The sequence below is a fragment of the Scyliorhinus canicula genome, chromosome 18, assembly GCF_902713615.1.
Source record: "Scyliorhinus canicula chromosome 18, sScyCan1.1, whole genome shotgun sequence".
NCBI lineage: Eukaryota > Metazoa > Chordata > Chondrichthyes > Carcharhiniformes > Scyliorhinidae > Scyliorhinus > Scyliorhinus canicula.
Genome location: NC_052163.1, coordinates 59,450,201 through 59,466,190, shown reverse-complemented (window position 1 = coordinate 59,466,190; position 15,990 = coordinate 59,450,201). Strand labels below are relative to the sequence as shown.

Below are 15,990 nucleotides of genomic sequence, written 5' to 3'. Positions count from 1 at the left end.
CTACCTTCCGGGGGCATTATGATCACATTTAACAGCCTTCTTTCATTAGCCACCAACTGTCTGGCCATAACAAACCCCGTCTGGTCCTCCCCAATAACGTCCAGAACACAATCCTCGATCCTGGAGGACAAGATTTTGGCTAGCAACTTGGCATCTACATTCAACAGGGAGATCAGCCTGTAGGACTCACACAGCTCCGGATTCTTGTCCCGCTTAAGAATCAGCAAAATTGTTGCCTGTGACTTCGTCGGGGGCAACACCCCTCTTTCCCTTGCCTCATTGAACACCTTCAACAACACCGGCCCCAATATCCCCGGGAACGTTTTATAAAACTCCACTGGGTACCCGTCCGAACCTGGGGCCTTACCCGCCTGCATGGCCTTCAAGCCCTCCACTATCTCCTCCAACCCGATTGGGGCCCCCAACCCTCCTACCCGCTCCCCGTCCACCTTTGGGAAATTCAGCCTCTCCAAGAAGTGCCTCATCCCCTCCGGCCCCAGAGGGGGTTCCGACCTGTACAGCCTGCTGTAGAAATCACTAAACGCCTTATTCACTCCTACTGAATCAACAACCAGGTTCCCATCTCCGTCCTTTACTTCCCCTATCTCCCTAGCTGCCTCCCTCTTCCGAAGCTGCTGTGCAAGCATTCTGCTGGCCTTCTCTCCATGTTCATAGATCGCCTCCCTCGCCTTTCTCAGCTGCTTCACCGCCCTCCCTGTGGTCAGCAAGCTAAACACCGCCTGTAACCTCCGCCATTCCCTTAAAAGCTCTGGGTGCAATTCTCCCAGCTCCGCGCCGGGCCGGAGAATTGCTGCAACCGCGCCACGCTGCCCCGACAATGGCGTGCGATTCTCCGAGCTGCGGAGAATCGGCGCAATTTACGCCGGCGCGTTTGGCGCGGCGCTGGTCGCAGGCCGCTGTACGAGGCCAGGCTGCCGATTCTCTGGCCCGGTTGGGCCGAGCAGCTGCGCGGAAAAAGCAGTCCCGCTGGCACCTTCCACACCTAGTCGCTGCCGGCGGGAACTCTGCGCAAAGGGTTGAAGGGCGGTCTGTGGGGGGCTCCGTCCCTGGGGGGGGGCCTCCGATGGGGTCTGGCCCGCAATCAGGGCCCACCAATCGGCGGGCCGCCCTCCCCTCACCCACCCACCCCCCCGGGCCTACTTTGTTGCGCGTCCGGCCCCAGAACCCCTGCGCCATGTTGCGTTGGGGCTGGAGCGTTCAGTAAGGCCACCGCGCATGCGCGGGTTGGGTGTCGCGACTGCGCGGGTGGGTGTCGCGACTGCGCATGCGCGGGTTGCCGCCATCCCCAGTGTGCGCCAGGAAGTGAGGCTGGAGGGCGTGAACCTCTCCAGCGCCGGGGTCAGAATCACTACTGCCCCTAGAATCACTACTGATCACCTGGAATGTTCGAGGGTTTAATAGGAAGGTCAAAAGGGCACGTGTGTTCGTGCACCTTAGGGGATTGAAGGCAAATGTTGTAATGTTGCAGGAGACGCACCTTAAAGTTACGGACCAGATTAGACTGAAGAAAGGCTGGGTCAGTCAGGTCTTTCACTCAGGACTAGATTCAAAGACTAGAGGGGTCGCGATCCTGATCAATAAGTGAGTGGTGTTTGAGGCGGGTAGAATAGTCTCGGAATTTCGCCCCTTATCTGAGAACCTGTGGAATCTCACCACCATTGCCCTCAGGGGCGTCTCCCATTCGTGAGTGCTCTGTGAGCCCTATCCACCTCCAAGGGCCGGGAGAATGCCCAATTCCCCAGCAGCTTCACTAACGTGTCTGCGATGTATGCCCCAGCATTAGTTCCTTTGGACCCCTCTGGGAGCCCGATGATTCTTAGGTTCTGCTGGCAGGACCTATTTTCTAGGTCCTTCACCTTCTCCAGGAGCTTGTTCTGCTGGTCCCTCAGGATCTCCACCTCCAGCTCCACCAGTCTGATGTTCCTCCTGCTCAGCCAACGCCTTCTCCACCTTCTGAATCGCCCGATCCTGGGCGTCCAATCTATGCTCCAAACGCTCAATCGACTCTTTTATTGGGTCCAAGCAGTCCGTTTCTGCGTAGCAAAGCCTTCCTGAATGACTTGCATCAACTGCTCCATAGACTGCTGGGTCGACAAGACAGAGCTCCGAACCTCCACCATGCTGTCTTCTGTTGCAGCTACAGCCTAAGCCTTCTCTATCTTTTTGTTTCTGCCCTTATGAACACTTCTAGTTCTTCTCTCCATGCACCAAAGTGGGAATTCAGTAAACAATTGCCACTAACATCCGTAGAAAAACGGGGGAAGGTCTAAAAGTCTGACCAGAGTGGGAGCCACCAAATGTGCGACTTACTCCTTCAGCCGCCACCAGAAGCAACCTAAAAAAATATTTTTTATTCTCCTTTTTCACATTTTCTCCCAAATTTACACCCAACAATAAACAATAATCAGTAACGAATGTAATGTCAATCTCCATATCAATAACAACGATCCCATCCTCCCCACCAAACCCCAGACATTAGCTCACGTGTCAACATAAACAGGTTCCCTGTCCGGGCGATACTTCAAATTTGGGCAGCACGGTAGCTTTGTGGATAGCACAATTGCTTCACAGCTCCAGGGTCCCAGGTTTGATTCCGGCTTGGGTCACTGTCTGTGTGGAGTCTGCACATCCTCCCCATGTGTGCGTGGGTTTCCTCCGGGTGCTCCGGTTTCCACCCACAGTCCAAAGATGTGCAGGTTAGGTGGAGTGGCCATGATAAATTGCCCTTAGTGTCCAAAATTGCCCTGTGTCCAAAATTGCCCTTAGTGTTGGGTGGGGTTACTGGGTTATGGGGATAAGGTGGAGATGTTAACCTTGGGTCGGGTGCTCTTTCCAAGAGCCAGTGCAGACTCGATGGGCCAAATGGCCTCCTTCTGCACTATAAATTCTATGAAATGACAAAATGGAATCGGGAATCTCCCATAGTCACCATTAACGCATACCGTCCCCCTCCACCCAGCTTCCCCCCGCACTGTGTTCGATGTGATCCAAATCTCTTTTTTAAAACTAATTTTTATTCAAATTTTTACAAAATATTAATAACAACAAATTATATATTAACAACTGAGAAAAACCAAAGCGAACAAACCCCCCCCCCCCCCCCGCCCCGGGCTGCTGCTGCTGCTGGCGTCTTTCCCTATCGTTCCGCTAGGAAATCCAGAAAAGGATGCCACCGCCTGAAAAAACCCTGAACTGATCCCCTTAGGGCAAATTTCATCCTCTCCAATTTGATAAACCCTGCCATATCATTGAACCAGGCCTCCACGCTTGGGGGCCTCGCATCCTTCCACTGAAGAAGAATCCTCCGCCGGGCTACTAGGGACGCAAAGGCCAGTACACCGGCCTCTTTCGCCTCCTGCACTCCTGGCTCCACCGCAACCCCAAAAATTGCGAGTCCCCAGCCTGGCTTGACCCTGGATCCTACCACCCTAGACACCGTGCTCGCTACCCCCTTCCAAAATTCCCTCAGCATTGGGCATGCCCAGAACATATGGGCAGGATTCGCTGGGCTCCCTGAGCACCTATTGCACCTGTCCTTGCCCCCAAAGAACCGACTCATCCTCGTCCCGGTCATATGAGCCCTATGCAGCACCTTAAACTGTATGAGGCTGAGCCTCGCACAAGAAGAGGAGGAGTTCACCCATCCCAGAGCATCCGCCCACGTCCCCTCCTCAATCTCCTCACCCAGCTCCTCTTCCCATTTACCCTTTAGCTCCTCCACCGAGGCCTCGTCCATCTCCTGCATCACTTGGTATATTTCCAAAATCTTCCCCTCTCCAACCCACACCCCCGAGAGCACCCTGTCCTGGACCCCACGCAGGGGCAACAGCGGGAACCCCGTTACCTGCCGCCTGGCAAACGCCCTTACCTGCATGTATCTGAAGATGTTCCCCGGGGGGAGCCCGAACTTCCCCTATAGCTCACCCAGGGTAGCAAACCTCCCATCTAAAAACAGGCCCCCCAACCTCCTAACGCCCTGTGCCAACCCAGGAACCCACCGTCAATATTCCCCGGGACAAACCGATGGTTCCCCCGTATCGGGGACCTCATCGAGACCCCACCTCCCCCCTGTGTCGCCTCCACTGCCCCCAAATTTTGAGGGTAACCGCCACCACCGGGCTCGTGGTATACCTCGTAGGAGGGAGCGGCAGCGGCGCCGTCACCAGCGCCTCCAGGCTCGTGCCCACACAGGACGCCATCTCCATCCTCTTCCATGCTTCCCCCTCCCCGTCCATCACCCACTTACGCACCATCACTGCGTTAACAGCCCAATAGTACCCACAGAGGTTGGGCAGCGCCAGCCTCCCCATCCCTGCCCTGCTCCAAGAACACCCTTCTCACCCTCGGGGTCCCATGCGCCCACACAAACCCGTAATGCTCATGTTGACCCTCCTGAAAAATGCCTTCGGGATGAGGATGGGAAGGCACTGGAACAGGAACAAAAACCTCGGGAGCACCATTATCTTGACGGACTGCACCCTGCCTGCCAGCGACAGCGGCAACATGTCCCATCTTTTAAACTCCTCCTCCATTTGCTCCAGGTTGAGTACGGTTGAGTTTGTGTAGGGCCACCCAGCTCCTGGCCACCTGGACTCCCAAGTACCTAAAACTCCTCTCCGCCCTTTTTAGCGGGAGCCTACCAATCCCCTCCTCCTGGTCCCCCGGATGCACGACAAACAGCTCGCTCTTCCCCAGGTTGAGCTTGTATCCTGAAAACTCCCCAAATTCCCTAAGGATCTTCATCACCTCCGGCATTCCCCCCACCGGGTCCGCCACATACAACAATAAATCATCGGCATAGAGCGACACACGGTGCTCCTCCCCCCTCGCGCCAGTCCCCTCCAGTTCCTCGACTCCCTCAACGCCATGACCAGTGGTTCAATTGCTAACGCAAAGAGCAGGGGGGGACAGGGGACACCCCTGCCTCGTCCCTCGATATAACCGAGAATACTCCGATCTCCTCCTATTCGTGGTCACGCTCGTCATCGTGGCCTCATATAATAGCCTCACCCATCTGACAAACCACTCCCCAAACCCAAACCTTTCCAGCACCTCCCACAAGTACTCCCACTCAACCCTATCAAAGGCCTTCTCTGCGTCCAGCGCCACCACTATCTCCGCTTCCCCCACTACTGCCGGCATCATTATAACATTCAAGAGCCTCCGTATGTTGGTGTTCAACTGTCGCCCCTTCACGAACCCCGTCTGATCCTCATGAATTACCCGTGGCACACAGTCCTCTATCCTCGTGGCCAAGATCCTCGCCATCAGTTTGGCATCTACATTTAACAGTGAGATCGGCCTGTATGACTCACACTGCAGGGGTCCTTGTCCCGCTTAAGGATCAGGGAAATCATCGCCCGAGACATAGTTGGGGGCAGAGCCCTCCCCTCCCATGCCTCGTTGAAGGTCCTAACCAACAGGGGACCCAACAGGTCTGCATACTTCTTATAAAATTCGACCGGGAACCCATCTGGCCCCGGCGCCTTCCCCGACTGCATGCTCCCAATCCCTTTGACCAGCTCCTCGAGCACAATCGGCGCCCCCAATCCTCCCCCCCCCCCCCCCCCGGGGTTCAGACCGATACAGTTCCTCATAGAAGTCCCTGAAGACCCCATTGATATCTACCCCCCTTCGCACCACATTTCCTCCCCTATCCTTAACTCCACCAATCTCCCTAGCCGTATCCTACTCGCCTTCTCCCCATATTTATACACCGCTCCCTGTGCCTTCCTCCACTGAGCCTCCGCCTTTCTAGTGGTCAGCAGGTCAAACTTGGCCTGAAGACTACACCGCTCCCTCAGCAATCCCTCCTCCGGAGCCTCCGCGTATCTCCTGTCCACCCTCACCAGCTCCCCCACCAACCTCTCCCTCTCTCTCCGCTCCCTCCTCTCCCTATGGGTTCGAATGGAGATCAACTCCCCTCTGACCACCGCCTTCAGTGCCTCCCAGACCGACCCCACTCGGACCTCCCCATTATCATTAGCCTCCAGGTACCTCATGATACCTCCTCGAACCCGCCCGCTCACCTCCTCATGTGCCAACAGTCCCACCTCCAAGTGCCAGAGCGGGCGCTGGTCTCTCTCCTCCCCCAGCTCGAGGTCCACCCAATGCGGGGCATGATCTGAAATGGCTATCGCCGAATATTCGGCGTCCTCCACCCTCAGAATCAGCACCCTACTCAATGAAAAAGTCGATCCGGGAATAGGCCTTGTGCACGTGGGAGAAGTATGAAAACTCCATGGCCCTTGGCCTCGCAAACCTCCAATGATCCACCCCTCCCATCTGATCCATGAATCCCATCAACACCTTGGCCGCCGCTGGCCTCCTACCCGTCCTGGACCTGGATCGATCCAGTGGCGGGTCCAACACTGTATTAAAATCACCCCCCCCCCCCCCATTATCAGGCACGCGGTCTCCAGATCTGGAATGCGGCCAAATATGCGCCGCATAAAACCCGCTTCGTCCCAGTTCAGGACGTCCACGTTGACCAACACCACCCGCTCCCCCTGCAGCTTGCCGCTCACCATCACATATCTCCCGCTGCTGTCCGCCACTACATTCAACGCCTCAAACGACACCCTCTTTCCCACCAGGATCGCCACCCCTCGATGTTTTGCAACCAGCCCTGAATGAAACACTTGGCCTACCCATCCTTTCCTCAATCTAACCTGGTCTGCCACCTTCAGATGTGTCTCCTGGAGCATGGCCACGTCCGCCTTCAGCCCCTTCAGGTGCGCGAACACGCGGGCTCGTTTGACCGGCCCATTCAGTCCCCTCACATTCCAGGTTATCAGCCGGATCAGGGGGCTCCCTGCCCCCCTCCCCCGCCGACTAGCCATAATCCTTCCTCTGCCCACAACAGGCCCGCGCCTCCCACTCGGCCCGTTTCCCACGGCGGTAAACCCTCGACTCGACCTGCTCTGCATACTCCAGCTCCTCTCTGGCCATTCCAGCAGCAACCCGGTACCCCCCCCCCCCCTCCCCCACACACAGCTAGGGCCCCCCTAGCCACGTTACTCCCTCCATAGTACTCCCGTAAGCCAGCTGACTCCTGCTGACCTAGGCAACTCCTGCCACTCCTCCGACCCCTCCCAACGTGGGATTGCCCCTCCTCCCCAGTGCCCACGAGCAGGCTCACCTCCTCCCCTCCCGCTTTCGCGCGGGAAAAAAGCCCGCGCTACCAGCTCCGACTCTGCCCCCCTCAGCCCTCAGCACGGGAAAAAGCCCGCGCTTTCCTCCTGACCGGCCCCGCCACCTCTAAAGCAACACCCATTGTCGGCCCCATCCCCCCGCGGGGCCCCAGCCCCCCTTCCCACCATCAGCTCCCCACACAGCCAGTCTGCCCCCCTCCTCGAGCCCATCCACTAAGCCCAAGCAAAAAGACAGTTCCCCACTCACCCTGAAAACAACATAGAACCAACATTAAACAGAAAACCCCCCCCATCAAAAGATAACACAGTTACACAGAGCCCCCCGCACCCAACCCTCAGTTTGAGTCCAACTTCTCGGCCTGCACAAAGGCCCACGCCTCCTCCGGGAACTCAAAGTAGAAGTGCCGGTCCCTGTAGGTGACCCACAAATGTGCCGGCTGCAGCATGCTGAACTTTGCTCCTTTTCGATGTAGCACCGCCTTCGTCCGGTTGTAGCCACCTCCGCACTCCAGTCCTGGTAGATCCGTACCACCGCGTTCTCCCACCTGCTGCTCCACTCCTTCTTGGCACACCTGAGCACACACTCCCGGTCAGCGAACCGATGAAACCACACCAGCACCGCCCGTGGCAGCTCATTCGGCTTGGGCCTTCTTGCCAGAATTCTGTGGGCCCCCTCCAGCTCCAGGGGCCCCTGGAAGGACCCAGCTCCCATCAGCGAGTTCAGCATGACGACCACGTAGGCCCCCAAGTCTGACCCCTCCAGCCCCTCCGGGAGGCCCAAGATCCGCAAATGTTTTCGCCTCGACTGGTTCTCCAGCTCCTCGAACCGTTCCTGCCACTTTTTATGGAGCGCCTCATGCATCGCACAGCTTTTCACAGTAACTTCATTGAAGCCTACTCGTGACAATAAGCGATTTTCATTTCATTTCATTTCATTTCATCTCCACCTTTGCCACGAGGGCTGAGGCCTCATCCTCTCTTTCAGAGGCCTGTTGTCGGATCTCCCGAATTGCCACCCCCTGGGCAGTCTGAGTCTCCATCAGCTTGTCGATGGAAGCCTTCAACGGCTCTAGCAGCTCCGCTTTGAGCTCCCGAAAGCAGCGCCGGAGAGTCTCCTGCTGCTCCTGCACCCACTGCCTCCATGCCTCCAGGTCTCCGCCGGCCGCCATCTTGTGCTTCTTCCCCCGCTTTTGCTTTGGCGCTGCCACCGCTATTTTACTCGCCCCACTCCTGGTCCAGGCCATATACCGCTGGGGGAATGTTGTTATCACCTTCCCACGTCAGGAGCCGTCAAAAAAGTGCCGTTGGGGGCCCTAAAAAGAGCCCAAAGGTTCGTTCCTGGCGGTAGCTGCCGAACGTGCGGCTTAGCTCCGCATAGCCGCAACCGGAAGTCCATGATCCAAATCCCGAAAGTGCATAATGAATAACGCCCATGAATTGTAGAACCCCTCCATCCTTGCCCTCAGTTCAAATTTGACCTTTTCAAGCAACAAGAGAGGTTGATATCCACCCTAACAGGATCCGCCTACAGGCGATCAACGAGGTGAAGGCTACATCTGCCTCCATGCCCCTTTCCAACCCCAGCTGATCCGACACCCTGAATTTAGCCTCCCGAGGGCCCGGGTCCAGTTTCACGTGCACCACTTTAGAGGTTACCCTAAACACCTCCTTCCTGTGAACCTCCAGCTTTTGACAGGACCAAAACATATGAAGGTGGTTTGCCGGGCCTCCATACATCTTCTACCCCCTCAAAGAGCTGGCTCATCCTCGCCCTTGTAAGGTGGGCTCTATACACCACCTTTAGCTGTATCAGCCCCAACCTCGTACACAAGGTGGAGGTTTTCACCCTCCGGAGCACCTCACACCAGAACCCCTCCTCCATTCCCTCTCCCAACTCTTCCTCCCACTTTGCCTTGATCCCTTCTTGTGCCACCTTCTCCTCCTCCAAAATAGCCCCGTAAACCACTGATACTACCCCCTTCTCCAGTCCCCCTGTCGTCAGCACCTCCTCCAACAATGTGGAAGCCAGCTCTACTGGGCACCTCTGTATCTCCTTTCTGGCAAAGTCTCGAACCTGCATGTATCTAAATATTTCCCCCTGCTCCAGCACATACTTCGCTCCCAGCTCCTTCAATCCTGCAAAACGACCCTCAAGAAATAAATCTTTTAGTGTTCTAATTCCTTTCTCCTCCCATCTCCGAAAATTTCCATCCCATTTCCCTGGCTCAAATCTATGGTTCCCCTGAATGGGCATTTCCCATGACCCTGCCTGCAATCCGAAGTGCCGTCGAAACTGCCTCCAAATTCTCAACTAAGCTATTACTGCCGGACTCCCTGAGTATCTCCCCGGGGCCGTCGGGAGCGACGCTGTCGCTAGTGCCTTCAATCCCGACCCCTTACCCAAACTCTCCTCTATTCTGATCCATTGGGAGTCAACCCCTCTGACCCACCTCCGTACCTTCTCCACATTTACCGCCAAGAAATAATAAATCAGGTTCGGAAGATCCAAACCCCCTGCCTGCCTTCCTCTCTGTAGTAGCACCTTTTTAATTCTGGCCACCTTCCCTCCCCATATGAACGAGGTAATCATCCTTTAAAAGCTAAAAAATGCCTTCAGAAATTGAGTTTAACTTTGATTAGGTAGATGAGCCTGCTGGATGCAGTTCTCCAGCCAGATTAGGGATGGAACAGACTAATTTTAGGGCCCCTTTTCTAGCCCTGTGAGGTGAGCAGAATGGATCCTGAAGAGGGATGCTCAGTTGTGAAGGAGGCTGCTGAAATGCTCTCCTGTTCCTATTCCAAGAGGGAGCCGACTGAATAAAACTCCACCACCTACATGCTGGTTCGAAGATCGGGACTTCCAGATCTCACAGTCCTATCCGTCACCTCTCGTCTATCACCACAGGGTTTGTCTGTGTGTGAGGGTGTGTTGGTTTCGTCTAGGTTGATGCCCAGTGAGGGACTTTTTTTAACATGGGTGTGCCATTGCACACATGGTTGGTGTAGTACAAGGTGTAGTACAGAGAGTGCAGCAGTATTAGAGATGTGTGTTTCAGATCAGATTTTGTAATCAAAGGCCTCTGTCACTGCTCAAGGATGCCAAAGATCCTGAAGCACTATTGCTCATGTTTTTTTTTTTAAATAATTTTTATTGAAATTTTTCGATACTATTGCTCATGTTAGGGACAACATTCCTACATCAAACAATACTACAAATTATCTGATTGTTGCTGATTGTGGGAATCTTGTTGTGTAGAATTTGATAGTTGCTTTTCCCTATGTTACATTAGAACTTCATTTCAGAAGTATTGGTTGTAAAGCACTTTGAGATGTTCTGAGGTCCTCAGTGAACTCAAGTTCTTACTCCAGGATCTGTCATACAGGGAGCTTGCTCAATCCTTATCTTGAAATTGGGTCTATCCTGGTTTACTGGGATCAGGTATTCTTTAGAGCAGAGGACACACAGGGTGGGGAAAACATTTTTGGGCCCCCAAGGTCAGGAACAGAGACAGATGGGGTCTGGAAATGCTGGTGCCACCCGGCACGCTGGCTATCTGTACCCAACCTGGCCATTTTGGAGCACGGGAAGGTCGATCGTTCCTATGAGGCATGCTGTCATAACATTAGTTAGGGAGGCTTGACTGGGATTTTCTAGTCGTGACACGACGGCCTTTTCTCTCCCTTATCTAAATTTGCCTTTGCTTTTTACCGTTTGAGGACAGTTTGCTAATCAACTATGCCATTTTAATATACTATTTTAGAGTATGGATCATACATAAATTACTGAGGAGACATGACTGTGTTTGGTGACGAGCAATATAATCGTAACTTGCAAATCCTCTTGGTATTGTTTTCCTTTTCCACGGGGGAATATTATTATATGCTCTTGTCCAACTTCCCGTTCCACTTTTGAAAATAGTATTTTTTTTATTGAAAATGTATTAAAAGATTAATATTCAAAACCCACTTCTGAAACGTGTTGAAAGCTGTTATTTTGATGATGTGGAGGCACATTATCCTTCCTGTGATTTCTCAGTCTCAAGCTACAGGTACTATTTTTATTGCGCTCACAGTTGATGTTTCTCAGTTCCTTGCAGGAGTTGAATCTTGCTGATAACCAGCTGAAGTCTGTTTGCAGCTTCTCCGAACAATTCCCGAACCTCGAAGTCCTCAATGTCGTCAACAATTACATTGATTTCAGAGATGGACTGGTCAGCAAAATAATTTGAATACAGAATGATCATCCTGGATGATAATTATCACTTTTTATTGATTTGTTTGTATTTTTCACCAATTGAGAACAAAATTGTAATGTATAATTATGCGTGTATTACTTGTTTTATTAAGTGATTTGGAATGCTTATTTAATGCAACTGTATGTTTGACTTGAAGAACCGCAGTTGCTCTGTGAATGACCGAGTTGAAGAGCTAATTATGCCAATGTTCTTTCCTTCCAAGAAATCTCTGGCGCAGTGCTTCCACCTAGTGGAACTGAATTTAGCTGGCAACGCAACTGATACATCAGCGGAAGAACAATCCATGTGAGAACTGTACTACATATCTATAAGACCAAAATATTTATGGGGAGGTGGTGGTGTCATTGGACAAGCAATCCAGAGGCCCAGGCTAATTCTCTGGGGACTTGGGTTCAAATCCCATGGCAGTGGTGGAATAATTAATAAACCTGAAAATATAAATGCTGCTCTCAGTAATGGTGACCATGTCAGCTGTTGTTGTAAAAGCCCATCTGATTCTCTGCCGTTCTTTAGGGAAGGTATCTCTAGATCCACAGCAATGTGGTTGGCTCTTAAATGGCCTAGAAAGCCACTTAGTTGTATCAAACCACCACAGAAAAGTCAAACAGAAATGAAACCAGATGGATCACCCGTCAATGACCTTGGCACCATAAATGACGATGGCACTCCCACAGCCCTATTGAACCTATAAGGCATATATAGATTAACATTTGGGGGCTTGTGGCAAAGTTAGGAGAGCTGTCCCACAGACCAGTCGAGCAACAGCCTGACATCGTCATACCCACAGAAAATACAGGCAATGTCCCAGGTACCATCATTGCCATCCCTGGGTATGTCCTGTCCCACCGGCAGGGCAGGCCCAGCAGAGCTGGAGGCACAGTCATTATACAGTCAGGAGATAGTTGCCTGGCAGTCCTGAACATCAACTATGGACCCGATGAAGTTTCATAGCATCGGGTCAGACATGGGTAAGGAACCTCCTGCTGATTACCACGTACCATCCCCTCAGCTGATGAATCCGCACTCCTCCATGTTGAACACCACTTGGAAGAAGCACTGAGGGGGCAAGGGTGCAGAACGTACCCTGGGTGGGAGACTTCAATATCCATCGCCAAGAGTGGCTGGGTAACACCACCAATGACTGAGCTGGCTGAGTCCTGAAGGGCATAGCTACTAGACTGGATCCCCAGCAGATGGTGCGGGAGCAGACAAGAAGGATAAGCCCACTTGACCTTGTCCTCATCAATTTACCTGTCGCAGACATGTTACATGATAGTATCAAGAGGAGTGACCACCGCGCAGTCCCTGTAGGGTCAAAGTCCCATCTTCACATTAAGGATACCCTCCATTGTGTTGTGTGGCACTATCATCGTGCTAAATGGGTTAGGCTTTGAACAGATCTGGCAACTCAAAGCTGGGCATCCATGAGGCACTGTGGGCTATCACCAGCAGTAGAATTGTGAGTCACAATCTGTAACTTGCTGGCCTGCATATCCCCCACTCTACCAATATCACCAAGCCTGGGGATCAACCCTGCTTCAATGCAGCAGGCTATGCCTGGAGCAGCATCAAGCATACCTAAAAATGAATATCGTGAAGCTACAATATAGGACCACATGCAAGTACATGCTTGCTAAACAGCACCAATATGATAGATTGGCTGTGGGATCACTTAGTTCTATGGTTCAGATCTAAGCTCTGTCGTCCTGTCAATTCCAGTTGTGAATGGTGGTGGACAATTAAACAACTAACTGGAGGAGGAGGCTCCACAACTATCTCCATCCTCAATGATGGGAGGGCCCATCACATCAGTGCAGAAGACAAGGCTGCACCATTTGCAACCCATTTTCAACCAAAAATGCTGAACGGAGGTTTCATCTTGGCCTCCTCCTGAAATCCCCAATATCACAGATGTCATTTAAGCCAATTCAATTCATTCCACATTGATATCAAGAAATGCCTGAATGTACTGGATATTGTAAAGGCTATGGGCCCTGATGATATTCCAGCAATAGTACTGAAGATTTGTGCTCCAGCCTTAGCCATCTGTTCCAGTATAGCCACTGGCACCTTGCCAGCAATGTGGAAAATTGCCCAAGTATAAACTGTCCACAAAAAGCAGGACAAATCCAATCAAACCAATTCCTGACCAGCTAAAGATCATCAGGAAAGTGATCGAATGTGTGGTCACAACGCTACAAAGTGGCACTTATTTAGCAATCACTATCTCATTGCTACTCAGTTTGGATCCTGCCAGGGTCAGGGTCCTGACCTCATTGTAGCCTTATTCCAAACATGGGCAAAAGAGCAGAACTCAAGAGGTGAGGTGAGAGTGACTGACGTTGACATCCAGGTAGCATTTCAACAAATTTGGCATTAAGAATGTCGGGTAAAACTGGAGGCAATGGGAATCGGGGGGGGGGGGGGGGGGGACTCTCCATTAGTTGGAGCCATAGCTAGCACAAAGAAAGATGGTGTGGTTGCTGGAAGTCAATCACCTCAGTTCCAGGTCACCACGTAGTTCCTTAGGATAGTGTCCTTGGCCCAGCATTCTTCAGCTCCTCCAACAATGACCTTCCATACATTTTAAAGTCAGAAGTGGTGATTGCAACTATCAGTGAACAATTTTCAGTACTATTTGTGACTCCTCAGATACTGAAGCAGTCCCAATCCATGAGCAGCAAGACCTGGGCAACATTCAGGCTTGGGAAGTTCCATTCATGTCAGACAAGTGCCAGGCAATGATCATCTCTAACAAGAGAAAATCCAACCATCTCCCCATGACATGCAATGGCATTACCATCACCCCACTATCAACATCCTTTGGGTTACTGTTGACCAGAAACTGAATTAGAACAGACAAAAAAGTACAATGGCTACAAGAGCAGTTCAAAGGCTGGATATTCTGCAACATGTAATTCACCTTTTAGCTCCCCAGTACTTCTCCACTAATTACAAGGCACAAATCAGGAGTGTGTTGGAATACTGTCCACTCACCTGGATGAGTGCAAGTCCAACAAAAATTTGAGAAGCTCGACAGAATCCAGGGAAAGGGACTATGAGGTTCTTGAACAGTTTGACATAGGGAGTGAGGATGTATTGGAGGTTTGGCAGGCTTAAAAGTGGACAAATCCCCAGGCCTGGATAGGTTGTAACCCAGGCTGCTGTGGAAGGAAGGGAAGAAATTACAAGGGATCTGACCCAAATTTTTAATTCCTCTCTGGCCACAGGTTCCACTTTTCAAGAAGGGTGGTGAGATAAACTAGGGAATCACAGACCAGTGAGTCTCACATCAGTGGTAGGGCAACTATTGGAGAAAAATCAGAAGGAGGAAGTTTGATTAGGGATAGTCAGCATGCCTTTGTTAGAGGGAGGTCATGCCTAAATAATTTGATTGAATTTTTTGAGGAGGTGATTAGATGTGGAAATGAGGGTAGTGCAGTTGATATAGTTTATATGGGGCGGGATTCTCTGGCCACGTTCGCCCGGCAACTGGAGAATCCTGCCCGAGGTCAATAGAGTTCTCCATTGTCCGCCTCTCGCCCGAGGCGTTCTTGCGGCGGGTGAGGTGGAAGAATCCAGCCCATGGATTTCAGCAAAGCCTTTGACAACGCCCCACATAGGAGAAAGTAAAAGATCCAGGGTAACTTTGCAAGTTGCATCGAAAAATGAGTTAGGGCTTAGTGGTAGGAGGCAGAGGATGGTGGTCGAAGGCTATTGTATGACTGGAGGCCACTGTCCAGTGGCGTACCACAGGGATCACTGCTAGGGCCCTTATTGTGCGTGATATATATAAAATATATAGATGCGAATGTGGGGGGGGGGGTGATAAGTAAGTTTTCAGATGACACCAAGATTGGCCAGGTGGTTGACAGTGAGGAAGGAAGTCTTAGGTTGTTGGAAGATATAGACATGTTGGTCAGATGGGCAGATCAGTGGCAGATGGAATTTAACCCTGAAAAGTGTGACGTGATGCACTTTGGAAGAAGTAAAAAAAGTATTCAACGGAGTACAAGGAGTAATCAGTGAATGGCAGGGCACTAGGAGGCAGCAGGACAGCTTAATAGGATAGTTAAGGCAGTCAGGACATGTCTTTATCAGTTGTGACATAGCTTAGAAGAGCAAGGAGGTTATGTTGGAGCTGTACAAATCTTTGGTTAGGCCACAGCTGGAGTACTGTGTGCAGTTCTGGACGTCTCACTATAGGAAGGATATGATTTAACTGGAAGCGGGTGGGGGGAGGGGGGGGGGGGGGGGTGGGGGGGTCGGCCTGATTGAGGTGTATAAGATTATGAGGGGTAAGGACAGGATGAATAGAAAGTAGCTGTTCCCTTTAGTTGAAGGGTCAATAATGAGGAGGCATAATTTTAAGGTGAGGGACAGGAGGTTTAGAGGGTATTTGAGGAAATACTTTTTCACCCAGAGGTGGTAGGAGTCTGGAATGCACTGCCTGGGAGGGTAGTAGAGTTGGGAAACCTCTCAATCTTTAAAAAGTATGTAGATGGGCACTTGAAGTGTTGTAAGATTCAGGACTATGTGCCACATGCTGGAAAGTGGGA

At 51.9% G+C, this 15,990-nt stretch overlaps 1 protein-coding gene across 4 annotated transcripts in view; it reads left to right on the top strand.

Annotated features, from left to right (window-relative positions):
* LOC119953216 (protein phosphatase 1 regulatory subunit 7-like) overlaps positions 1-15,990 on the top strand; it is a 214,192-nt gene that overhangs the window by 125,643 nt on the left and 72,559 nt on the right. For all 4 annotated transcript variants that reach the window (XM_038777238.1, XM_038777239.1, XM_038777237.1 and 1 more), the window contains 2 exons: positions 11,263-11,386; positions 11,634-11,716. In XM_038777238.1, coding sequence (XP_038633166.1) covers positions 11,263-11,386; positions 11,634-11,716 — 207 coding nt within the window. The remainder of the gene's footprint in view (positions 1-11,262; positions 11,387-11,633; positions 11,717-15,990) is intronic.